Source organism: Alosa pseudoharengus, unplaced genomic scaffold (assembly GCF_046254945.1).
Source record: "Alosa pseudoharengus isolate Yale_2024_CS ecotype anadromous, Long Island Sound unplaced genomic scaffold, YU_APseudo_1.1 YU_APseudo_1.1_scf_2, whole genome shotgun sequence".
NCBI lineage: Eukaryota > Metazoa > Chordata > Actinopteri > Clupeiformes > Clupeidae > Alosa > Alosa pseudoharengus.
The window spans coordinates 35,399,617-35,425,921 of NW_027468663.1; the positions used below are offsets into that span (position 1 = coordinate 35,399,617).

The 26,305-nt window shown below is 48.0% G+C and overlaps 1 protein-coding gene across 1 annotated transcript in view; it reads left to right on the plus strand.

Moving 5' to 3' along the window:
- The window catches only part of adgrl3.1 (adhesion G protein-coupled receptor L3.1), a 92,876-nt gene that overhangs the window by 64,782 nt on the left and 1,789 nt on the right, over positions 1 to 26,305 (plus strand). The window contains exons 12-22 of the mRNA XM_076294794.1: positions 2,899 to 3,082; positions 7,699 to 7,821; positions 8,555 to 8,760; positions 9,793 to 9,969; positions 11,566 to 11,775; positions 15,381 to 15,601; positions 17,209 to 17,275; positions 18,433 to 18,524; positions 20,493 to 20,661; positions 21,705 to 21,830; positions 22,794 to 22,890. Coding sequence (XP_076150909.1) covers positions 2,899 to 3,082; positions 7,699 to 7,821; positions 8,555 to 8,760; positions 9,793 to 9,969; positions 11,566 to 11,775; positions 15,381 to 15,601; positions 17,209 to 17,275; positions 18,433 to 18,524; positions 20,493 to 20,661; positions 21,705 to 21,830; positions 22,794 to 22,890 — 1,672 coding nt within the window. The remainder of the gene's footprint in view (positions 1 to 2,898; positions 3,083 to 7,698; positions 7,822 to 8,554; positions 8,761 to 9,792; positions 9,970 to 11,565; positions 11,776 to 15,380; positions 15,602 to 17,208; positions 17,276 to 18,432; positions 18,525 to 20,492; positions 20,662 to 21,704; positions 21,831 to 22,793; positions 22,891 to 26,305) is intronic.

A 26,305-nucleotide genomic window follows, 5' to 3' on the forward strand; every position in this document is an offset into this window, starting at 1 on the left:
TGCGTGGCGTATGCTACGTCCCCACTACCATGGAGGGCACGGTGCTGAATGTGGAGGCTGTGCCACGCAGTGCCCCTTCTTCTGCAACAACGAAGGCAACTGGAGCAGAATGATGTGCCTCAGCGCACACAGTCGTCCCTCTGAGTAAAATACGACAAAACAGAGTCATCTAAAATCAGTCCATTCTCTCGGTGGAGGCCAGTCCACTGCCTGACTGGAGGGGGGTAGGGTGGGGTGGGGTGGGCATGGGGGATGGGGGGTTAAGATTTAAATTCTGGTAGGAAACAGACAGTGACAGTTCAGGTTAACATGGTTATCTTAGAGCTCAGTCCTGCTAGGAGAGAGTCCATGAAAGTAATTGTGGCACTTAGATGCTGCTTTAATAACTGGGGCACATCAAATAGGCAGTTTACTCAAAATTATCATGACTTTTAGGAATCCCCCCTCAAAGCTCTCTAAGACAAAATGTTTGCATTTCATTAACAAAAACAGGTTTTTCACAAGCAGAATTGGCAAATTCATTGAATTTAATGTATTTATATTTTTACATTTACACATACCCACACATTGCAGATACTTCAGAAATACAGATATTACCAAAGAAAGCGAATGTGTGTTAGTGAGTGTGTGAGTGGCGTGGCTGTTAAGTGCTGTGTGCAGGAGTAGATTAGTATGTAGCATTGGTGTAGTGTGGAGGGGAAGGGAGGGGAGTTCAGGGAGAAGGAGAAGCTGCGCTCCCGCTGTTGCTGCTGCTGCTGCCTGTCTGCCTGGCAGTGAGTGATGAGAGAGCGCTCATGTCAGTCAATGTCACCAACATCAATAAGAAAATATCCTTTCATTCTACCCTCTTTCCCCACTGGGACCTGTGTGTGTGTGTGTCTTCACAGTAACGTGTGTGTGCTCGAGTGTATATATACAGTTTAGTCATTGTGTGTGTGTGTGTGTGTGTGTGTGTGTGTGTGTGTGTGTGTGTGTGTGTGTGTGTGTGTGTGTGTGTGTGTGTTTGTGTGTGTGTGTGTGTGTGTCTGTGTGTCTGTGTGTGTCTGTGTGAATGTGCTGTGTATGTGTTATTAAATGTGTGCACGTATGCCTCAATACTTGTGTGTGTGTGTGATGTGTTTGATGGCACCTGTTTTCATTTTCGCACTGCAGAGCTCCCGGTGGAGCCATAGCCCTGCGCTATGAACTGCCGTGTTTTATCACTGGATCCCAGCAGATGACAGATTTATAGCGCAGCCAGCAGACGCGGGGAAATGGATTCTGGGAGAGTCGCGGGGCTCTGTGGGGAATCACTGTGCAGTTGGAGACGAGGTCACACATGACAGCATGCTGAGATCCCCTCATTTCATTTATATATTCACCAAACCCACCGTGACCCTCTGACTCCCGCCACAATGTGACATGCGGACAAAAGGCAGGGGAGAAGGGGAGACAGAGGGCGAGCGGAGAAGGGCCCTCACAAAGTGACATCAAGGTGACTCGCAGAATGAAGGGGGTGGGGGGTGGGGGGGGGGCAGAAGCGTGTGTTTCCGTCCCGCTCGGGGGAGTAGTTTACAGCAATTAAAGCTCCACCTCCATCATGTAGAGCCACCACTACTAATCTGCCGGAAACTGATGATGACGCCCATGATGAAGCCACATAAAAAAATAGCTGGTGCTAATGGTCCCAGAGAGGCAGTGGAACTTGATTAGGGCACTGATGTGATGCAGACCCCCCTACTGTTGGCCACCATGTCCACTGGGGCCACACACCTGTCTGCACTCCCTTCAGTTTACCTTTAACAGATTTGGCAGATTTGGATTTTGTCTACAGCAACTAAATATTGCAACTAATGCAAATAAATATTATATTATATTATATTATATTATATTATATTATATTATATTATATTATATTATAGTTTTGGGTCACCTGCCTTGACTTAAGTGACATCCCATGGTCAAAAATTCCCATAAACAGACTCCTAAACCTTGTGGAAAGCCTTCCCAGAATAGTTGAAGCTGCTCTAGCTGCAAAGGGTGGAACGACGTCATATTAAACCATATGGATTAAGAATGGGATGTCACTTAAGTTCATTATGCAAGTCAAGGCAGGTGACCCAATACTTTTGGCAATATAGTTTATATTATATTATATTTTATATTATAGTGCTGTTTACTATAATATAATATAATATAATATACATTCTGTTGCACCATGCATGATGCTTCATTTCCCACTGTTAACTAAAAAACAATTATTACCATGATAGCAGTAAATAATGTAATACATTTTCTAGTCCTGTTTGACTCAGATGGCTCAGTAGCATCATGCTCTGACACGCCCCATGATACAGTGACACTCTCCACATACCAAAAAGGGCCTCTACCCTGCTCCTTAATGAATCTATTATAGCCATATCTCTGGCCTAAGACTATTAAATGGCCCCACAGGAATTTAACAAAAGTCAAATGGCCATTGTTACTTTAGCCTCCATAACCCCGAGACTGAATGAATCCCCACTTCAGTTCAGTCACCTTTGGCATCCCATTGAAATGGAATTCATTGCTGGAGAAACTCCTTGTGGGAAATTAGAGGCGAACTGAAGCTGGCGGAATGAGCTCAAATGCATTTCAGTCCATTCACTGAACAGAATTTGAATTAACCCCCAGTGTAATGACTCCTGCTCTCTCTCTCTCTCTCTCTCTCTCTCTCTTTATTTCTGTCTCTCTCCATCTCTCTCTCTCTCTCTTTATTTCTCTCTGTCTCTCTCCATCTCTCTCTCTCTCTCTCTCTTTATTTCTCTGTCTCTCTCCATCTCTCCCTCTATCTGTCTCTCTCCATCTCTCCCTCTCTCTGTCTCTCCATCTTTCTCTCTCTCTCTCTATCTCTGTGTATGTGCTGGTGTGTTTCTGAAGGCCATGGTGAACACGGTGAATAACCTGCTGACCACACGGGCGCAGCCAGCCTGGAGGGAGCTGGCCACAGGGGAGCAGCTGAGGTCAGCCACCCTGCTGCTGGACACCATGGAGGCCGGAGCCTTCATGCTGGCCGACAACCTGCTCAAGACTGACACCGTGCAGGAGAGTGCAGACAACATCCGTGAGTCCAGACAGCACACACACATACACACACACACACACACACACACACACATACACACACACACACACACACACACACACACACACACACACACACGCACACATATGTTTGTCTGCATAAATCTTTTTAATATATGAGTTTTATCTTCACCTGATACTTGTTCTGACCCACAGACACACACACACACACACACACACGCACACACACACACACACACACGCACATACACTCTCTCACACACACACTTACAACCTGAGGCAATACTACAGCAGGCCTATTCAGGGAATGTCTGTGCATTAGGAAATCAAACATACACTCATGTAGAGCTGCACACACAATGTTTATTGTGAGCATCCCTCTGACTCAGATTGTGAAGGGCGTCCTGACTCCAGTCAGACATGCGTCACACTAAACCACTGCAGTCTGCACATGTGTGTGTACTGCATGCAGTGGAGCCTGCACAGCGATGAGTCATGGAGTAAGCCCCCCTCCCTAAAGACGGCCCACAGCCCGGTGAGTCCAGGCCTCCGGTGCGGGGGCGGCCTTCGCACAGGCAGCACGCAACTCTTCACATGTCTGAGGGGCTCCTCGTTAGAGAAGAGCGCGCGAGGCTACCGCGGCCACTCAGCACTGCTGTGATGAATAGCTAAAAGCCTGGCCATAGAAAACCAGTAAGTGGGGCTGGCCTGAGCGTGAGTCTGGGAGAGTGCTGGACCAGCCATCACGGTCAGACAGCCCATACAGACAACTGGGAGTACGCTGGAGCGGCGCACCGCGGGGAAGCACAGCAGAGCATGGCGCAGCAGGCTCCGAGCTCTGAGACGAGGACGTGTTGAAAGCACACGGCGACCAGCAGCCACGTTAATAACACCCACTTATACACCTGGCACGGGAGGAGGTGTGAGATGCAGAGAGTGTTACAACACAAGAGAGGAAGAGAGAGAGAGAAAGAGAGAGAGAGAAAAAGAGAGAAAAAGAGAGAGAGAGAGAGAGAGTTGAGGTGTGAGGGTATAAAATGGAATGTTGCAAGGTGCGCCTGATTCCCCCACACTCGCTCAGAACACAGAATGCGGGCTGTGCCGGCAGTCACTGAGGCAGCGGCGGAGATGGCAGCAGCAGCAGCACAGAGCCTTAATGGAGTCTGATGCTCAGCAAAGTGTGAAACATCAAATCAAAGCAAAGGGAATAATCAAAAAGCCCTGACTACAGATCCACCGCCACCAGGCACACATGAAACAATTGCTCAGGGTGAGGACGACGGAGAGAGAGAGAGAGAGAGAGAGAGAGAGAGAGAGAGAGAGAGAGAGATACAGATACATTATTGGCACAGTAGAGAGGAAGTGTTCGATGAGGTGGGCTACAGAGGGGGGCAAAATGCAAACAAGAAGGTGGGTGGGTGAAGAAGGGAATGAAGAGCAGAGAGAGAGAAAGAGAGCGAGAGCAGAGAAACAGGGCGGAAGGATGGATGTGGTACAGGACTAGGACTTCATAGAAAATAGGCTGATGTGGTGAAAAGGTGACCATGGGAAGAAAAGCGCCATGGAGGCACAGAAAAGAGGACGAGCGCTGGCTAAAGGAAGAGGGGAAGAGGGGGGCTGAATGTGGAGCTGGAGCGAGGAGGGCAAGAGAAGGCTGAAGAAAGGGAGAGGCGGTTTGGTGCTCAGGGAGCCATGATAACTAGTCCGTTCTGCTCCAGCGGCTCCAGCGAGCATAAAGAAGGAAATTTATCGTCTCTGGCAAACAATTTATCCCTGCATTACAGGACTCAAGGCCAGTTCACATGCATCTTGTTAGAGAAAAATAGGTCTCGCAGGGAAACCCCTTCCAGCTCTGTGGGGCTTTCTTTCTGGGGGAGGGGAGATTTTGTTGCTCTCTATCATTGTGCATTTTTTTCCACTGCGATGTCTTGCTTAATCACACGACTTTGACATTTCAACTGCGTCTTGGCTCTGGCGCCCCCCCTGTCACCAAGAAAATCGTTGTGCCACGCAGAGAGGTGCGGCATCAGCCCCTGACACCCAGCCAGAGCCAGCGAGACATCTTCAGCAGAACTTCTTTGAGATTTTCTGACTCACTAATCTGAGTTTTTAGATGCAATAGCCCTCGGGTTAGGAACAAAAAGTGTGAGTGTTTTTAGGACTCAAATTCTTGGGTGTTTTGATCTGAAATCTTAAATCTTGCCTCACAGCTAATCTTACAAACAAAAATCGCTCTGATTATCCCCTTATTCAGAGAGGCTTCATCTCTCTCCCCCTCTCCTCGTTTATTTCCCGCTCTTTTCCTCCCTGCCGCCCCCAACTCCCTCCATGTCTGTTCTCATCCTGCTGCTCGAAGCTCTTTTCAGGCTTTTCAATAGCGAGATATCCAGAATAAAACCCTGAGCACTTCACAGAGGCTCAGCCAGAACACGCCGGAAAAGTGGGCACCCGAAGGGGAGGGGTGGGGGCTGCACAGATATTGTCTTATTTGTGCGACAAAACCAGCGGAGCGGCGATGTAAATATAGCGGCTTGATGGGATAATGCCACATCAGTGGCGAACCCAGATTATAATGACTGTAATGTTTTTCGTATAAAACAGAGTGTTTGTAGAGACGAGATTCAGCTAATTAGGTTAAGCACAGCGTGAACACTCCTGCTGCTTCCTTCCACACACATGTGCACTGAAATTTGTGTGTGTGTGTGTGTGTGCGTATGTGTGTGTGCACAACTGTGAGTGTGTGTGTGTGTGTGTGTGTGTGTGTGTGTGTGTGTTGAATGAAGTGTGTATGTGGGACCATGTGTGCACGCATATGCAGTGTGTTCTGTACGTGCGTATATATACACTGTTTGTATGCTTCATCTTCTTTCTTTGTGTCACGATCTCTCAGTCTGTCTTCCACTCTGTCTTCCTCTCTCTCTTCCCTCTCTCCCTCCTCCTTCTCTCGCTCTCTCTCTCGCTCTCTCTCTCTCTTCTCTTCCTCTGCCACCATGAGAGGCTGCGCTCTAGCTTTTGATCTAGCTGTTTGTGCAGTGCTCTGCTTTAATATGCAGACTTTTCGCATTTCACAGCAGTACTGTAGTGTATTATATATAACTGAGCGCTACTTTCTCTCTCTCCATCTCTCGCTCTCTCTCTTTCTCTTTCTTGCACACACACACACACACACACTGTCTCACTCTCTCACTCTCTCGCTCTCTCTCTCACACACACACACACACACACACACACACACACACACACACACACACAGGGAAAGGGGGAGAGAGAGCTCTCAGATCCCTTTTTGACACAGATGTGAGGCTGCTATCTCATGTGGCCAAGCCGCAGCTCTCCTCCACTCCTCACGACACACAGCCATCCTTCCTCCGTGGTCCTGTGTGAGAGGCAAGGGGTGGAGAGGAGCAGGGAGGAGTGGCGTGGCATGGCATGGCGCGGGTGGGGAGGCGAGGTACGCTGGTGAGTGAGCTGGCATGCCGGCTGGCTGGCTGGCTGGCTGGCTGGGTGGGTGGGTGTGTGGGTGGGGACTGAAGCAGGAGGCTGCCTGCCTCTCTGAAGAGGGCTTATCTTGAGAAAGAGAGGAGGAGGGAAAACGCTCTTGCTTGTGGAAGGATGCCAAAAGATGCAGGACCAAAGGAGGGGCTCTCTCCCCAGAATGGGACTTTAGTGATGCTGACAGCGATAGTGAACTGGCCCAAAGAGGTTGGAAAGGAAAGGAAAATGGGAGGCTCTGTAGCGCCAAAGATGGCGAATCTGTCACTGGATTTCCTGCGCGTTCGTTCGTGTTTATTTTGTTACTCTAATAATAACCATGCAGAAATGTGGCACATGCGCAGTAAGCAAAGAAACCCAAACAAACATTCTTTTAGGCCGTATTTTAGGGGGTTTTTGGATATGCAATTTAGGTCAGATTTAAACAGTGATTCTAGCAATGTACTTCATTCAGTACTCATTTAGCTGCCCAGAGGCATTGCCAAGATGGCTTCCAAGTGGCGGGACTTACCTGTGAGGGCTTTGACGGGACTGCTGTGCAGGTTTGTCCTGTGATGAGCGTGTAGGTTGCCAATCTCCACTGGCATGTCAGTGCTGTACACGTAACACAGATCTGAAAGTTCCTGGAAACCAGAGGAGTTCATTTGAAACATTAAAAGATGCAATGCGGCTGTGAAATCCTTCATCATATGCCTGAGAGCACAGCGCAGCTCTAATTACTTTCCAATTAGCATGCTTTATCTCAGACATTAAACTTCAATCACATGACAAACCTGGATTTGTGAATTATACAAAAACGCCCCCCTATAAATGATCCATTTGGAGGACTAGAGAAAGGCCCAGAGACACAGAGAGTGTAATGAGCTGAATGGATGGAAATCTTATTTTAAGCATCCGTATCGGTGGTGCTTTCAGTGCAAAGCTGGAGGGGACAGTTCAGCTTCAAGTCGGGGGTCTGAGGTACGCCCACAGAGTGGCAACTTGGCTGAGCCTGGGCTCCATGTGTGTGTGTGCGTGTGTGCATGTGTGTGTCTGTTTGTCTGTCTCTGTGTGTGTGTGTGCGTGCGTGTTTGTGTGCATCTGGTGTTATTATTGTGTTGACGTGTTTTGCTTGTGCATATTGTGTTGCTTGTGTTTGGGCAGAGTTGGAAGTGGCTCGCCTCAGTACAGATGGGAGCTTGGCTGATCTGACGTTTCCCCAGTCTGAGCTCCATGGCAACTCCATCCAGCTCTCTGCAAACACCCTCAAACAGCATGGCAGGAACGGTAAGGAACTCACTCTCTCTTTCTCATTTCCATCTTTCATCCTTCACTTTTTTCTTTCCTTTGCTTCTGTCTTCCGTCTGTCTCCCTTATGTCTCTACACATTCCTCTTTTCGTTTTGCCATTCTTCCATTCTCTCTCACTCTTTTTCTTCTTCGTTTTCTTTCCTCCGTCCTCCTGTCAGTCCCTCCCTCTGTACTGTTAGTGAAACATGTGCAGTATGGAATAACAGTGGAACATTTCACAAGGTTTACTGAAGGCCCTCAAAGATATGCACAACGCTAGCCAGGCCTGTGTCATATTAGTATGTGAGGCAGATACAATCTAAACATTCCTACATCAAGAACCATTACATGTTCATCTTTCTGTCTTCATATGGACCAGTCTATTCCTAAACAGTCAGACACTTTATTCAAGTCAAATATTCAAATAGTCAAATATATGTGGTCCAGGCCTCACCGCAACCAATAGCTTGAATTGGTATTGTTTTATGAAGTCTGTGAATGGAAAAAGGGTGGACACGCTGACTGGGTGGTAACTGCCAGATGTTTGGCGTGCTAAAAAGCCCTTTCAGCAAACCTAGGAGAATGCACAGCCGCTTCCACTTTCCCACAAATCTTTGCAAGATCAGACAGCGAGTCAAACACTTCACGGTGGCTCGGCCGAAAAGCCACGTGACGCCTAACCGAGTGGCCACCTCTGGGCCTCACGCTTCGTGCCCCTCTCTGTGTTCCAGGAGAGATCCGCATGGCGCTGGTCCTCTACAAGCACCTGGGTCAGTACCTGTCCACCGAGAACGCCAGCGTGAGGCTGGGCAGCGAGGCGGTCTACCCCAACTACTCCCTCATCGTCAACTCGCCCGTCATCACCGCCGCCATCAACAAAGACACCAACAAGGTCTACCTGTCGGAGCCTGTGGTCTTCACTGTCAAACACCTGCAGGTCTGTTGGACACCTACACTCTCAGGCATTTATAGACATAGCATGTGCAGGTGAAAGTATATTCCTATTATTGTATAATCATTTATTTTAGGTGCACAATATTGATGTGAATCAAATGTGAAAGATGTCATAAAACATTAAATACAGTTACTGTACTTTGCTGTACTGCAATATGTTTGACATGAATATGAATGATGTTGTATGAATATGTATGATATTTGATGCATGACTAAGAGGAACTTCCCACACATTCAAAAGTGTACTTTGTGATTTATGTTATGTAGCCCAGTATATTCGGTTTCAGAAAGCCATATGTATGCCAGGGGTGCGTTTTCACACTCCCATTGGCAGTGTCGTTGCTACACGATCAGGAAGTGAGCTCCAACGGCTGAGATCATAGTTTAGTGCCACAGGTGTGCAGCAGGAAGCTCATCCATGAATGAAAAGAAATGATTGCTCCAAACCCTTAATGCTATGCTACACTTACTTGCCATGGATCAAAAGCTACGCCCGCATAAAGCCCAGTCTCACGCTCCAGCTGTAATTGGCATCAGTTACAGTGAGATGGCAGAGACCTTTCCCTCGACGCCTTATTACCCACCACCAGCATCTTCATGTCTCATCTTCCTCAGTAAGAGCAGTGAGATTAAAAACCTAAATGAGAGACAAAGCATGAAAGGACAAAATAAAAACAATGACAGAGCTCACTGCTATCTTTGATCTTTGTGGGCGCAGCCTTCAAGAAGTGGATGCTTTGTGTCATTCGTTGCAAGAACAGAATACTGCCCTAGCAAAGTAACGACTCCGAAACGCTGGAACGTGGCATTTATAAAGGACAGGCAGCCGTCGAGAGGGGGGGGGGGGTCGGTTGGAGGGTTGAGGGTGAGCTGATTCCAGAAGCGTCTCCTCACAGAACAGGCTCTGACTGATGGGCTGCCAGCTCTCACAGTGATTTGTTCCTATTGATCAGGGATCTGTTTTTTCCTCCTCCTCCCTCCTCCTCCTCCTCCTCCTCCCTTCCTCCCTCCCCAGCACTCCGAGGAGAATTTCAACCCCAACTGCTCCTTCTGGAGCTACTCTAAGCGCACCATGACGGGCCACTGGTCCACACAGGACTGCCGGCTCCTGGGCACCAACCGCACACACACCAGCTGCTCCTGCACCCACCTCACCAACTTCGCCGTGCTTATGGCCCACGTGGAGGTCAAGGTGAGGGTCAACAGGCGGCACACTGCTCTGCTTTGATAATCATCTTATGTAAAACGATCGCTGGAAAACTTGAGGATTTTTAAGACCTGTCCTTTGAATTTCAAAGATATAGTGTAGTTTTTAGTTTATCTTTTTTATTACACAGTTTCTTTCAAAAGCGCATGTACAGAAGTTTCCAGATGTTTTCCATACACACGGCCACATTATTTCTTTATTTCTTTCTCTCTCTCTCTCTCTCTCTCTCTCTCACTCTCACTCTCACTCTCACTCTCTCTCTTCACACACACACACACACACACACACACACACACACACACACACACACACACACACACACACACACACACATTAGTGAAGTGGCACCATAATGTCAGAAATAATCAACTAGGTCCTGGACACAGCCACTCCTCAAAGCAGAATTGGGTCAGAAATAATCCAGAAAAAATTGCCCCCAAAAGTGGGGAGTCACAAATCTCTGTGCGGTGCCCCGTACATCTCTGGGCCCCAGCGCAGGGCAGTGCAGCATCAGGGCAGTGTGTGTGTGTGTGTGTGTGTGTGTGTGTGTGTGTGTGTGTGTGCGTGTGCGTGTGCTTGTGTGTGCGTGTGTGTGTGTGTGTGAGGCGGCTGCCTCCGGAGGGGTCACGCTTGGCTGTGCCTTGGCAGCAATCTCTGGGCGCGCTGGCGGGAGAGGGGGAGCAGTAGATCCATCACTCACTGGCCTAACACAGGGCCAGCCCGGGTCACAGCCACTGATGGATGGAGCCGACAGACTTGCTCCACACACACACACACACACACACACACACAAACCTCACATATTCTAATACACATCAGTGCATACACACAGTCTGAAAGAAACCATGTGCACATTAATCCACATACCAGGGCATGCACACTGTAATACATGTACTCTTGCACATACTAATACAAAGGTACACACTTGCTCACATTTACACCGTTGGTAATAGTGCGCACTAATCCATGGTGTGCCATACTGAGGTTGGTGTCTTTCTTTGACATCGTGCTTAGACACTAGGTAGCAGAACAGATGAAATATAACGTATAATCATGAAAAGACTGCTGGAGGCAGCCGTGAAGAGTAGCTTGACAGGAGCCATGTTGTATGTGTAGTTGGTCTGAAAGACCACAAGACTAGTCTGTATGAATGGCCCTGTAAATGTCATGGAAATGCCATGTATACATGCATAATCTAGCATGTTACTAATGCAAATACACATATAGAAATGCAGTGACCTTCGTCCCTTTGTTGACTCTCTTCCAATTGCAGGGTTGCTTTGGAAACATGCATACACAGATAGACACTCGACGCCTGTTTGATGTGCAGCGCAACATTGCAACTGAGACTTTCTCTCTCTCAGTCCTCACTTCTGTTTCCTTTCAACTGTGTGTGACGCTTGTGTTTTTTTCCCCCAGCTGTCCTCATTCCTTTTCATCACTCCGATTTGTGCTGAAATTCTTTCTGTGCTCCCACTACTCCCTCTACACTATTTTTGACTGCAACCCCCCCCCCCCCCACCACCACCACCCCCCCAATACGCACACACACTTACCCTCTTCTCCTATGTGCTCCTACAGAAAGCAGACCCGATGCACGTGCTGCTGCTGGACGTGATCACGTGGGTGGGCATCCTGCTGTCGCTGGTCTGCCTGCTCATCTGCATCTTCACCTTCTGCTTCTTCCGTGGCCTGCAGAGTGACCGCAACACCATCCACAAGAACCTCTGCATCAGCCTCTTCATGGCCGAGTCCCTCTTCCTCGTGGGTATCAACCGCGCCGACCAGCCGGTAAGGGCAGCCAGCCGCTCGGCGCGGTCACTCACTCACTCGGCCACGTCTGCGGAGCGCACCGCCAGAGATGGATTTGGGTTGCATGCCGCTGACTTGGCCCTGGTTGACATGGAAACTCGGGTAGCGAGCCAAGGTGCAGATTGGCGGTGGCCTGTTCCGTGCGAGCCACAGGTTAATGGGTTAGAGGCGTGAGATTGGTTTGGAGGCGTCCAGGCTGGGGCAGAGCGGGGCGAGTCCGAGTCAGGCCACTGAATGTTCTAATTTAGTGGCGAATTTGTGCTGCTCTGTCGGACTCAGCTGCTCGATTGCCATCATGCACTCTGGCGAGCAAAACAGCATTTGAGCTGCTGGGCCATAGGGCGTTACAGGCTGAGATGACTTTCACTGGAATTATTCTGTTATTATTATTGTATAATAGCTGTGTCTAATGACACCTTTTAAAAGAAGGCAAACATCGCCCCAGCTGTGGCGCAACTGGCTGGGGCACCTGCACCGTACCCCCGCGACCCGGGTTCGATTCCTGCCCCGTGGTCCTTTCCGGATCCCACCCCGATTCTCTCTCCCACTCACTTTCTGTCATTCTCTACTATCCTGTCAATTAAAGGCATAAAAGGCCAAATATATATATACCAAAGAAGACAAACATCATGCAGTCGAAAGGCAGTTCTGTCACCATGACAATATGCATAACAACATGACTCATTAGCTGTCTCAAGTCAGATGTTTACAATAGCAGAACCATATAGACCCTTTCAAGAGAGTTCCATTATCAGCATCATAGTTGGCCCCACAAGGCTTCCGTTTTAACATTCCATATGTTATCTTAATGCAGAGGAAGTAGATTGGGAACCAAATAGAACGTTCAAGCATTGTTTTTGTTTTTATTGTTGAAAGGGTCTATAGTCAGTTGTATGCTTGCTGCAAGATGGTGAAAAGAGGCTGTGCTGCATCTCAGAAAGGTCTGAAAATGGGGTCAACAGACTTGTTGTTTTTACTGCACGTACACAAGTCTGGGTCTGCTTACAGTGATGCACAGATAAAAATGACCATGGGTGACTCAGCAGTAAAGCACACCTGGACATGCAGGACAGAGGCACACTCAATCAGGAAACTATTTCCAGACAAATCCATCCTCAACGGTGCCCTCTATTGTTATGGTTCTAGACGGAATGGTCAGAATAATCCTGCTTTAGATGTTGCAAGAAAAACATAACAAAGCATATCACAACTATATTCACAAGTGTATTGAAATTACCGCTGAAATGAAGGCTCTCATGGCTAAACACGGCCAGTAGATTTGTCATTAGTGTTTAGCACAAACTAAAACGTGTGTGTGGCATCCCACTGCACAACTCTGATTGGCTTGCCTGTCTCCTCTACCCTGTGTCTCATTGTCCTGTTTTCGTCCTTGAGTGACTGTGCTCGTTAATTGGGGAGATAATTACTTAGCCACATCGACAATTACACTATTAATTCGCTCTGCCTTAATTTGCCAAAGCTAGCGCATTGTGGGAAGAGTGTTGTCCTTTCTTAAAATGTCAGGCTTATCAAATGTAACCAGCAGATTGCTTGGCGTGAAACGTGAACCTTTAAATATTCCTGGCTTCAAACGTCCGCGGCTCCTATCACGGCAGGCGCGTGCAGCATGAAGCCTGTCCTGGTGTGGTGATTGGGGAGGTGGTGAGCGGTCTCTTTGTGTTTGTGGGGAGGAGAGCTGAAGACTGAGGAGGGTGCGGAGAGAGCATGGGGCTCTGCAGGGTGTGTGTGCTGCAGGCTCTGTCTGACTGACAGCAGCAATATCCTTAAACATCAATACGCGCATACACACACACACACACACACACACACACACACACACACACACACCACCACCTGTCTTATTACAGGTGGACCGGTAGGGAAGATAGGCAGTAAGAGCAATATGCACCTCTGTCCCCCTCAGTAACACATTAGCACACACACACGTGTACATACTGAGATAAATAGACCTTCACCTGGACATGCATGCATACTAACACATGGACAGGCTTGCCTAGAGCTACTCAAAGACAAATACCTGAAGATTCACCCTCCATATGCACTTACAGACACTCAAACACTAGAAGCCTGCACAGAAATATGTGCACAAACACACAGAGAGAGTGAGTGAGAGAGAGAGAAAGCAAGCATACACATACAGTGGGAGTTTCCTTGAGGCTGGAGTTTAAATTCAGCTCTTGGGATCAATACTCATAGTTCATCAGGTTAGCCAGGATATTCTGTCGCTTCAGCACCAGGCTGCACTCCTGATGAGCTGCTTCATCCTCTCCACCCTCCTCCACCCCCCCTGTGCATGCTGCCTGCTGGCCCCCAGTCATCAAGACGCTGCACACCTCCTCCTGTAGAGCTGCTGTTAATTACCACTGCCTCCGTCTGCCTCTGACCTTCCCCCTCTCTTGCTCTCTCGCTCTCTTAAGCTCCTGCTCTTCCCCTCTCTCTCTCTCTCTCTCTCTCTTTCTCTTGTTCTTTCACTCATTCTGACTCTCTGTCTTACTTTCACTCATCCTTCTCCTCCCTCTCCGACTACTCTCTCTCTCTATCTGACTCATTCTGTTGTTCTGTCTCTCTCTCTCTCTCTCTCTCCCTCTCCCTCTCTCTCTCCCCCCTGCCTCTCCATTTGCTCAGAGGGAGAGGGGAGGATAATCTGCTAATTCCGTCAGGAAATCTCCTGCGCTCTCTCGAGGCGCCCGACGTGATCTTACGTGTCATGCAATTAAAGGGAGCGACGCCCAAGGTGTGAGCGCCGGATGCTTTGTTAGCCGCGCCACGCAGCACTGCTCCAAATCAGCCCTTAATAATTCTCCGAGGTCGCTCTCTTAGTTGGCCTTATGATACCAGGTGTGATTTAGGAGAGGAGAATTACACATTCACACAGCAGGCATAATAATGCACAGAGCCAGACTGATGAGTGACAGTCACTTTTAAATGGCGTGATATTCGGGTGTCTGACGGCGTGTCACGCTCACCTGGCCCCATGTGGGAGCTCTGTCAAAACACGGCAGAAATTGGTCTTACTTTTACCCTGACGCTGTTGTTGCCGGGCAGACTGCGTGAATGTATGACAGTAGCAGCGGACTGACCTACTCCAAGTCGTCCCGAACAGGAAGATGAACTTGCAAATAGAATGTGACGCTCAGGTGACGCCAAACAAAGACTTGATCATGATGGGGGCGGTCAGGTTAAATGGGCCGACCTGCCGTGTGGATTGCAGCGCAGTCTGTGGCTCAGGGTGTCAGTTCAGTGTTTTGCTTGATTGCGCTGCCAAATGTCTACCTTCATGCACCGCCTAAAAATACCTCCGGCTTTGGGTTTGGTAGGCGAGCGGCGCCGCGCTAGAGAGAGGAATCTGAGGCACAGATTAAAAGAAACCGCCTTTGATGTTTGTGTGCTGGGTGAGATGGTGGCTGCATATTCTCCCTTAGACTGCCTGTATGGATTAAAGTCCAGTATGTGGTGTTTATGTGTAGTTTTTGACACTTACGTGTATGCTGCTGTGTGTGTGTGTGTGTGTGTGTGTGTGTGTGTGTGTGCGTGTGTGTGTGTTTGTGTGTGTGTTTCCCTAGATTGCCTGTGCAGTGTTTGCTGCTCTCCTGCACTTCTTCTTCCTGGCGGCGTTCACGTGGATGTTTCTGGAAGGCGTGCAGCTCTACATCATGCTGGTGGAGGTGTTTGAGAGCGAGCACTCGCGCACCAAGTACTTCTACCTGGCGGGCTACGGCGTGCCAGCGGTCATAGTGGGGGTGTCTGCCGCCGTGGACTACAGGAGCTACGGCACCGACAGAGTGTGAGTACTGCCAGTAGTGTGGGCATGCCAACCTGCTCACACACACCTCTTTAGGGTTGTATGTGTGTGTGTGTGTGTGTGTGTGTGTGTGTGTTTCCCTAATATCCTCCCCCACTGCTGATCTGTTGATATGGCCCTTAATTAGCGCCTCCATGCAGTTGGCTGGGAGGCTGATGGGATCTGAAAGGCTCTGGAAAGTTTTCCTGCAGCTTCTCATTCTTTTCATTCTTCTCAGTCTTCTCTTGAACTCAGCAGAGATCCACAAAATGACAAAAAGTGTCATATTTTCAAATAACATTTGTAACGCGCATGTCGGTGCATTACCGTTTTATAGACATACTGTATATATACAAAACTTAATCTGTTGACCACAGGGGAATGTCAGTGTTGATGCTGTGGCACAGTATAATCACCAACACGCCCAAATAGGGGGCCATTTTGACAGATGAATATTTCATAGTAAACTATCACTTATAGATGAGTCCAAGAAGGTCAAATATGAATAATTAGCGGTCACTAAAGCATAGAGTCTCTTAAGACAACATAAATAGATGATGACAACCTACAAAAGCTTTTAGATTTCTGAGCAGCACTCTGCTCCCGCTTCTCCTCCTGTGTCTGTGAGTCAACTGGGGTCTTAAGTCAGCTGACTTGCTGCTGGTCCTCCGTGGATAAGAGGCAGGGTGGTGGACAGAAGGACAGTCCCTTTCAGGGGCCCCGAGTCGTGGATGCAGTGTACATTCACTGTGCTGGAAATGAAATGCTGAATAATTCACTGGCAGGTCATGAATCAGACTCTTGTTTTCCGGACCCCCCTCCCCTTTAAGGGTTGCACTGGCTGTCCTTCACATTGTGTGAGGACTCCGCAGTCTTTGTTGCTGCGGCATCGGTGTGTGAGCTGCGTGTGTGCAATGAACATCACATTGCTAATTAAAAGCTTTTAAAATGCATCCTTTGGGCAGTGAATGTTCTGTCTGTGCTTGTGATTGTGTGTGCTTGTGTGTGTGCTCGTGTGTGTGTGTGTGTGTGTGTGTTTGTGTGCGTGTGTTTATTTACCTGATGTGGCCGTCTTTCGTTAGGTAGTTTCGTTAGTCATTTAGAATGTAATTTGTATGTATGTAGTAGACAATGTGTTGCTAATTGAGCTTTTTGAACGTGTCCTTTGAGCAGTGAATGTCCTCTTTGTTTGTGAGTGTGTGTGTGTGTGTGTGTGTGTGTCTTCTTGTCATGCGCACCGCATCCCCCATAGTAACCCTGGTTTTCCACCTCCATTTTCCTCTCATGTGTTAATTACCTTAGCCCATAAATAGCTCTGTGCAGGTTAGCGCTCATAATTTAGCATTTAAATGAACATGCACTATAATATTTCTCCCTCCCCCAGTGGGTTCCTCTCCAGACAAGTGCCTATCCTTCTCTGTCACTCTCTGTGTGCTGATGGATGCCCTTGGGCCTGCTTGCTGTAAATCCTTTGCCGCTCCCTGACTCTCGTTTTTTTTTCTGCCACTCTCTTTCTGGCTTCCTCTCTCTCTTTCTGTCTCTCCCACTCCCTTCCTCCCCACATCTCTCTCTCTCTTTCTCTCTCTCTCTCTCTTTCTCTCCTCCTACAGATGTTGGCTGCGCCTCGACACATACTTCATCTGGAGTTTCATAGGCCCGGCCACCTTGATCATTATGGTGAGCAGCCTCCCAAGCCCTCCCTCCCCAAGGGCAGCCCAGCCAGTGCTGCAGTCCCCCGTGCCGCCCCTGCACTCTGTGGGCCGCAGGGGGCTTACATATCACCCCACATCACCCACCATCAGCAGGCCGATTAAGACTCATCAAGCGCCTGCATAAAACACATTATATGAGCTCAAGTGCACAAAATGGCAGATAAATGAACACGATTTGAAACACACTCCTTACCATTTTCCAACCATAAAACTGTTTGCAGATGACCAGTCTTGGCAAATTCAAAGTTCTCCCTCCCTCCTGTTTTCTCCCACTTTATCTCTGTCACACTCTCTCCCGCACTCCCACTCTCTACCTCTGACTGCATCTCCGCGGGACATATTCTCAGTGCTCTTTAAGACATTGGAATAATGATTTTCCTGGGCGTTCACGGCAGACGAGTGTAGCGCCGGGGTTATTGGTGGCCCTGTTGCTTCTGCCAGCCGCAGACAGACAGCGCAGCGAGATAATGGCCGGACGAGGACATTTTGCCAATTAGATGAATGTCACTACGTGTGTCCGTGATGCCCACTCATGACAAAATGTCAGCAGGCCATCACTGATAACTACAGAAATAGACCGGCAGCAGGCACCAAGCTCTCTGGGCGCTCCACTGCCCTGAAGCTTCTATTATGTTTTGTCATGTTGGAGAAAAAAAGGGGCGGAGGGAAACGTGCAGAGTGGTAAGTGTGTGGGGTTGTGATAGCCGAGCGCACCCGCCGAGCACAGACTCCAGCTGTCACTCATGGAGAGAAGGCCCCTATCAGCTCAACCTTTTTCCCCATTTACTCTGAAAGACATGGATTTTAATGAAATGACGTGTGTGATGCTGTGTGTGCCTTGTGTGTGCCCTGTGTGTGTGTGTGTGTGTGTGTGTGTGTGTGTGTGTGTGTGTGTGTGCGTGTGTGTGTGTGTGTGTGCGTGTGTGTGTGTGTGTCTGTGTGTGTGTGGTGCCTTGCCATGTTTTGCGGTACTCAGACAGCCATTCATAATCAGTGCTCATTAGGCGGAAGAGACTAAAAAAAGTGTTGCATGTGTGCACGGCACATTGAGCAGAAATGAAATGGAGACGCATTAAATTGGACTGGAGAAATGTAATGCCTTTTTAATCTGGTGCATTCCAGCTGAACGTGATCTTCCTGGGGATTGCCCTCTACAAGATGTTCCATCACACCGCCATCTTGAAGCCCGATTCAGGCTGCCTGGACAACATCAAGTAAGGCTTCTCCTCCCTGTCCTCCCTACCCCCCCACCCCTCACCCCCCACCCACTCCGCTTGAATGTGCGTTTGATCTCGCGAGCTTCTCATTTGGGGCTTTTCTCCGACGACTCCGTGTCATTACCTCATCACACTCATCATTGTCTCCATGCTTTTCCAATTTCTCATTGTGCCTGTGAAGTCTGTCTGATGGAAAGTTGGTTTGTGATGTCGGGGCCCACAGCATAGCACTCCCTCTGCGCGAGTGGCGAGACAAAGGCGCACTCTAACTCAAACAGCATGGCCGGGGCCGCCGCACATGAAAATGGAGCCCACATCAGACGACGGGGGAATAGGCTGGAATCTGGGTTACTTGGCTTATTTCATAAATTGATTATTCATTTGATATTCATAAGTGGGGCTCAGGCTCTAACAGAGAGAGAGAGAGAGAGAGAGAGAGAGAGAAAGAAAGAGAGAGAGAGAGAGTGAGAGAGAGAGAGAGAGGCGAGGTGAGGTGGCGAGGCAGCACAGAGGCGGGCGGAGGGCTCAGCAGAAACGCGGGGACAGAGAGGGAGAGCTGGCAGGCGCCGCAGCGGGAACGAAGAGTGGGAGTGTGGGGCTGAGGTCGATGATGTATGCTGAGAGACTGGGCTCGCTCTCTCACTCACTCTCACTCTCGCTCTTGCCCCCCCCCCCCCCCCCAGCATTGTTTTGAGTTTCTGCTTTGTCATGGAAACCGGGTTGTGAGAATTTCAAGCAACTGAGCTGGCAGATCTTCTCGTCTGAATACCCCACATCTCAGAACTGTTTTCATGTTTTTTGTTTCACTTACTTATTACTTTATTTGCTTCATTATGTTTTGGCTTATTTTTTTTGTCCTTTTCATTTTGTATGTTTTTCTGTTCCTTTTCTTCACCCTCTTGATTTCAGCCATCATTCTGTGCAGCATGTCTTGTTTTGGATTGCCTCTGGTAAGGTTATTTGCATTCTTTGACTGTGACCTTGTTCTATGACGCCCTCCCTGATTGGAGTGGGTGACCCTGCTTTGCTTCCCCCCTGTGATTCGAGTGCTTCCCTGTTGTAATAGCACTAACACCCTGCCCTCTTGATCTCCTCTGGCCACAAGGTTACAGTGCAGTGTGTGTGTGTGTGTGTGTGTGTGTGTGTGTGTGTGTGTGTGTGTGTGTGTTTGTGTGTGTTTGTGATATCTTATTACCTGAGTGTTCTGAGCGGACTGAGGCTAATCCAGATTTATGAAGAGGGTTGGGCAACTGGGATTAATCCAAGTCTTCCTTTAGGTTTTATTGGAAAGTTATGTCTCGCCTCAGTGGTGCCATAGAGGAGCGAATCAATCACCTTTTCCTCCGTCTCTCCCTCTCTCTCACTCCATCTCTCTGTCTTTTCCCCACTCCTTCCTGCACTCATTCTTTCAATTCCATCCTTTCAGAGGCATTTTCTGCTCACCACACTCTCTCTCCCTCTCTCCCTCTCTCTCTCTCTCTCTGCCATTATAGTCCACTGTCTACTCCTTCATCATCCCTCTCTTTCCTCCTCCTTTGCTCTCTCATTTTGTCCCTTCCTTCTTCCATGTAGTGACCCCTGATCACAGCCAAACTTAGCCAATCAAATTAACTGCCATCAAAGTAAATGAGACAGGAAGGCAAGAGCAACCTTTGAGAGAAAATGACATTTTTAAATCGAGGTAATGCACTCCACTAATTATGGAGCTCAAAACATTACGGCCACCGCCGTGGCGACATTTGACTTCTGGAGAATAATGGTGTGAGCTCAGCAATGTTCACATTCAACAGTGTCTTTGTTGAGCTGAATGGCCACTGCAAAAATGTCAACAATTTAATGTCCTCAATAAAGTAGACTTTAGCCTAATGCAAGTCTGCTCCAGCCCAGTGATGGCAGCGGACTAAGAGTGGGATTTGGTGAGATGTAGCCCGTGTTTAACGGCGCTGTCGGCTTGGGCTTTTGCAGATCCTGGGTAATCGGAGCCATCGCGCTGCTCTGTCTGCTGGGCCTGACCTGGGCCTTTGGCCTGATGTACATCAACGAGAGTACCGTCATCATGGCCTACCTCTTCACCATCTTCAACTCGCTACAGGGGATGTTCATCTTCATATTCCACTGCATCCTGCAGAAGAAGGTAGGAGAGACACAACACCAAACACATGTTAGATCCAGATGTTTGCCGCCCCCCAAAAAAATAAAAAATTGCATTTGAATCCACATGGGGACTGTTTCAAAAGACAGTTAGCGTGAGTGCTGAGTGTACTCAATGCACTTAGGGGTTTTTCTCACATGGGAAGTGTAAACACCAAGTATCAGGTTTACAGAACAGAGAGCATGCAACAGTTCTGCCAGCCTCGCTCATCAGTCCATTAACCACAAATTAGCAGCTCCTCAGCTGCCCAATAAACTGTACAGTAAACACAATCAGATCCTGTTAACACTCCTTTATGGAAGGCGTCGGGTTACAGCCCTCCATTTAGCTTTTGGTCCAGAAACTAGCGTAGATTTCCAACATAAGGGACGAGGTTTTGCGGCTGAGGAAATCGGCGCTAACCGTGGCCAATCCGTCATCCTACGCACTCCGAGGCAGCTCTGGGCGGGAAGTTGGGGGCCCGGTTCGGGGGGGGGGGGGGGGGGGGGCGCAAGCGGGACGCTAAGCCAAACACACATAAATACTGTTTCAGGCCCTTTTTGTCCTGGGGAAGAAATCTTTGTTTTGAGTCTTTGGGGGAGGCTCATGAGTTCGTTGGTGTCCGCTGGGACGCGGCCGAGATGCGGTTTGAAGTCGGCAGCCCCTGGATCCGTGAGACGGTTCTCCACAGCACTGCAGCTGTGCAAACAGAGCATGACGAAGGCAGTGTCAGCCAACTTAATGTCGTTAAAAAGTAATTACTCCCTTATTTGTATTGAACCGATTGGGATCTTTGTACTGATAAGTAAAACTGTTTTACATTTTGCAATAATAATAAGATTGTTGGATAAATAATGCCGCTTGTTGGTAGGATTAGAACACTTCAGAAAGGGCATATTTGGGTTGATGTGATTGTGTAAAGTTTTATGTGAAAAGATGTGATTACATGAATGTGAAGAGGGTGTTTTGAAGGTGTGTGTCTCTATGTTTGTGTGTGTGTGTGCTTGCATGCTAATCCTACATATCTGTCTCATAAACACACACAGGTGCGTAAGGAGTATGGGAGATGCCTGCGCACACACTGCTGCAGTGGAAAGAGTGTGGAATCGACAATATCCACCTCAAGCAAGAACAGCACCGTCCGCACACCACGCTACTCCACTGCTTCACAGGTGACACACACACACACACACACACACAAATACAGTGTATACAGATATATATCTCCCCCACAAGTAACAACCCAATTCATCTAAACACCACACAAACTACAATGCTAAATATAACACATACAGTATGCACTGAACCACGAAACCACCCACGTACAGCGTACACACACATACATATACACACACATACATATACACACACACACACACACACACACACACACACACACACACACACACACACACACTCACACACACACACACACACACACACACACACACACACACACATACACACACACACACACACATACAAATCTCCTTTGAAATAACACACACACATGCTGTATGCAGACATACAGTTTCACCGTATTGTTGGTTTGCAGCCATTGGACAGATTATCTATATACTAAAGACAAACAACCTCTGAAACAGTATAATAATTAATAATGCATGAGGCAATCCATAGCAGCACCAACACATGCATTTGAAATGGAGTTAATCAGGTGGGTCTGTGGAAAAAGTTTGAGTGCAGGCGGGCGCCAATTTCTGGAGGTATATCATGTGGCCTAATAGAGCGTTTATGGCAAATCCCCAACAAGGCTGTCCATTAAAGATTCACTCGTCCTCTATTTTTACCCTCCGTCCCCAGGGAGCGCTTGGAGTTTTTGTAGCCGAGTGTCTCTAATCACTGCTCTGTTCAGGCATCTCTCGGCGCCCTTCCTGCCTGCCAGCGTGATGTATGGTCCGGCTCCGTGAGCCGCGGGTCTCCAAAGCCCAGTCCAGGCTTTAGACCATTAGTTCTCTCTGTGCTGCTGCTCTCGTGCTAAGGGCCGCCTGCGTCCATCCAGCAGAGGGATGAGCGGGGCGTTTTTTGTCCTTCGGTGGAGCCGGCGCTCCCAATACGTGCCCTGACCTTGTCCACATTTTTTTCCTCCTTTCTTTCTTTTTTCTCTTCCCCCTCAGAGCCGAATCCGCCGGATGTGGAATGACACGGTGAGGAAGCAGACAGAGTCCTCCTTCATCTCTGGTGAAATGAACAGCTCAGCAACTCTCAACAGAGGTGAACCAAACTCAACATTCTCTCTCTCCCTCTCTCTCTTTCTCTCTCTCTCTCTCTCCCTCTGTCTCTCTCTCTCTCTCTCTCTCTCTCTCTCTCTCTCTCTATTCCTTTTTCTTTTTCCAACTCTCTCCAAACTTTTTCTCCAGAGTAATTTTTCATTTCATCATTCTTTTGCATTAGTCCCATGCATCCCTTATAAAACAATCGCAAATCATGATTGCTTCCACCAAAGCTCGCCAGGACTGCTTGTTAAACCAAACACTGAAAGGCATAGACTGAAGGGGAACGCGGCCAACATCATCACAGCGTCCCACAGAAACCCATGGAAGGGCCCCAGTCGAGCCCTAATTTACTCCTCTTCTTAGAGCCCCTCACCACACCGTCCAACTCTCAAAGTGACGCGTCAACAAACAGTGTCTCTTAGATCAGACCTCGCAGCTGTCTCATTCCAAGGGAGCGAGCAAATATTGGGGACAGAGTTCAGCCATACAACCTGAGGGGAGAGCAGTGACTGACAGAAGAGGAGCAGTCCACAGGCCCTCTCTCTGTGTAAACATCTCCCGCTACCAAAAGTACTGTCAGTTGTGCTGATGGAGGGGTTTTTAATACGGATAATGAGCATATGTGTGACATCCTCTTTCACCCTCCCGTCGGAGAGGAGCCAGGAAGCGGATGTAAACATGCATATGTTACTATCAATGGCTGCAAGTGAGCGTCCCCATGCTAATGACAGGAGTGTGGGTGGGGGTGGCGGGTGGGTGGAGGAGAGCTCCATGCCCACTGATGGAGGGTCTGCCCTGGCCTCCATATGCTCTAAATCTGTGAGATGTGCTGGTTCTCCACGACACTAATAAGCTGTTAGTGTGACAGATTGATGTTGGAGTGAGAGTGTGAGTGTCAGGATCTGAATAATTATGCACTTAGTGCGCCAGTCCGTGGACTTCAGTCCCTCGCTCGCGCATACAGTCGGATTCGGCCCTCTGTATTTCTGTGCTTCCTCATATATCTCTTTCTTTCACTTATGGCAGGTAGAGTTTGGCAGGATTACACTACTAGCGAGAGAGAGAGAAAAAAAGCCGCTCTCATTACTGCCAAGCATAATTTGCTGTTTTAAAATGTGAAATAATCTCCCCGTGAATGGCCATCCATTTCCAAACAAAGCATATATTTTCCCAGTGTCATGAATTTCAGTCCTCAAACTCCACTCAGTAGCTTCAGTTGCTCCAGCCAATCCAAAACGCTCACCTTTGCACCCTGGACCCTCCAGTGTCTTAGAGATGCCTGACCCAGAAAAGGACTCCAGCCAAGCAGCCTTGTCCCTGCGAAGGTTACTCCTGACCTCAAGGCTCCTTCACAAAGCCAAGACACCTAAACAACTGTAGTTGAATGACAGAAAAACCTGGAATGAAAAACAGATTACACCATGGAGCATAAAAGAGCTCTTTAGCCCAGTACTTATATCTGACCTTGTCTTTGTACTGCCATGCTCTCACCCAGCGGCATTTGATGATGTGAAGAAAAGAATTCATGTGTATAATAGTGTGTGGCCTCACTTCACTTGAAGTAGTCTTTTTTGTATCATTCGTTCACTGTACCTCCAGTAGAAATAGCCATTTCATTGCAGATGCTGAAAGGCTGTATGTAAGGCTATTTAAAGCTACAGTAAGTGGGGTCATATATATTTCTGCTATTACTTAAGTGTCAATGATGGTGGGTTGGAGTCAAGCTTCCTGAGCTCACAACTGGCTCCTGCTGCCAGCGCTCTATTTGCTCAGCGCGGCTACATCAGCCATGCACAAAGCAAGCATAAACAATGCATGCTAGCTGCATGAAGCCTTCATAAAGAGTCAAATGTGATGCTTACTGATCTTAGCTTTGGAAGGCGCGTGGATAACAGGCTTGGCTAATGCATTGCTGTCTACACCTCATACCCAAACGCTTCGTAAGAGCTTCATACAGCTGTTCTGTGCTATGCATGTATGTTATATGTGTTGTTGATATATGCCTGTGTGTGTGATGGCAAATTGGCTGTTGGCAAAGATTGGACGCTCCTGTGTTGTTTGTTTGCCTGACAGATCTCTCCTTGTTCTCCCTCTCTTTCTTTCTTTCTTTCTTTCTCTCTGTCTGTCTCTTCCTCTTTCTGTCCCTCTCTCTGTCTCTGTCTCTCAATCTCTTTGTCTCTTTGTGGCTGCTGCAGGTGCTATGGCTAATCATCTAATCACTAACGCGCTACTGAGGCCCCATGCCACTAACAATCCCTATAACACATTGCTTGGGGATGCGGCTGTATATAACAACCCCACAGTGAGCATGTACAACACGCAAGGTGTGCCAATGTCTCTCCCCGTTTCCTTTGACTGTCTCTCTCTCTACCAATGTAGCTCTCTCTCTCCCCCCCTCTCTCTCTCTCGCTCTCTCTGTCTACCTGTCTAACTCTCTCTCTTTACCTGTCTATCTCTGTCTCTCTCTCTCCTTATGGACCTCATGCTGTTTGATATGTGTACTCCACAGCTACAGAAATGGTATCCAGAGTGTTCATGATTGTCAGCTTGGACAGAAACTATCAATATGTGGACACCGTTCATTTATACCAAAATTCAAATACTGTTTCCATGTCAGCAGTGAGATTCTTTCAGAAATTCTTTCAGAAGATATTTCACTGTATCATTTTCTTCTGGTAAAAGTGAGATATTTGGCTGGAAATCATGTGGAGCCATTTCTGTGTGCTTTGTGCTTGATAAGTGTGTCTGCTGTAGTGTGAATCTGAGTTTTACTACAGTGTACTTGTAGCTCATGCTGTTTGTTTTGAAGCACCATTGCACTGCCATGCTCTGTAAATGTGTCTGAGGCACCTGGGTATTTCTCTTCATATCAGTCTTAAAGGTCTTTGAAGTCATTCACTTGAAAATGGTTGATGCAGTACCTGTGTCCCAATATCTCCAAATAGTGACAAATGATGTGACTCAGACTGTGAATGTGCCGGTTGTGACTGTACGTGACTGTCTCAGTGAATGATGTTTACTGGTGCATTTCTGGTCCATGTTATATCTGTATTCACACATATGGTCTTTCTCTCTGTCTTTTTCTCCTCTCTTCCATGCTGTGCCATAGCTCCCTACAGAGACTCAAGTACGCCAGTAACTCTCACTATCACTGTTGACCATCAAATGTGAAATCGACTCGGGGCTTTGCTCTCTCTTCCCTCCGAGCTGGCAGACTAACTTAATCACACTGCAAAAGCAAAACCATCAAACACTTCAATCAAGAATCCCAGAATAAATGCCACTGCCAAAGTTCTCCATTAATGAAAACACTGAGTCACATACCACTGTATTTATCAGTGACTAAATAACATGACCTTTTATAACGCGACCTTGGGTTATTTGCAATCATGCATGATTGACCATAAAACTGC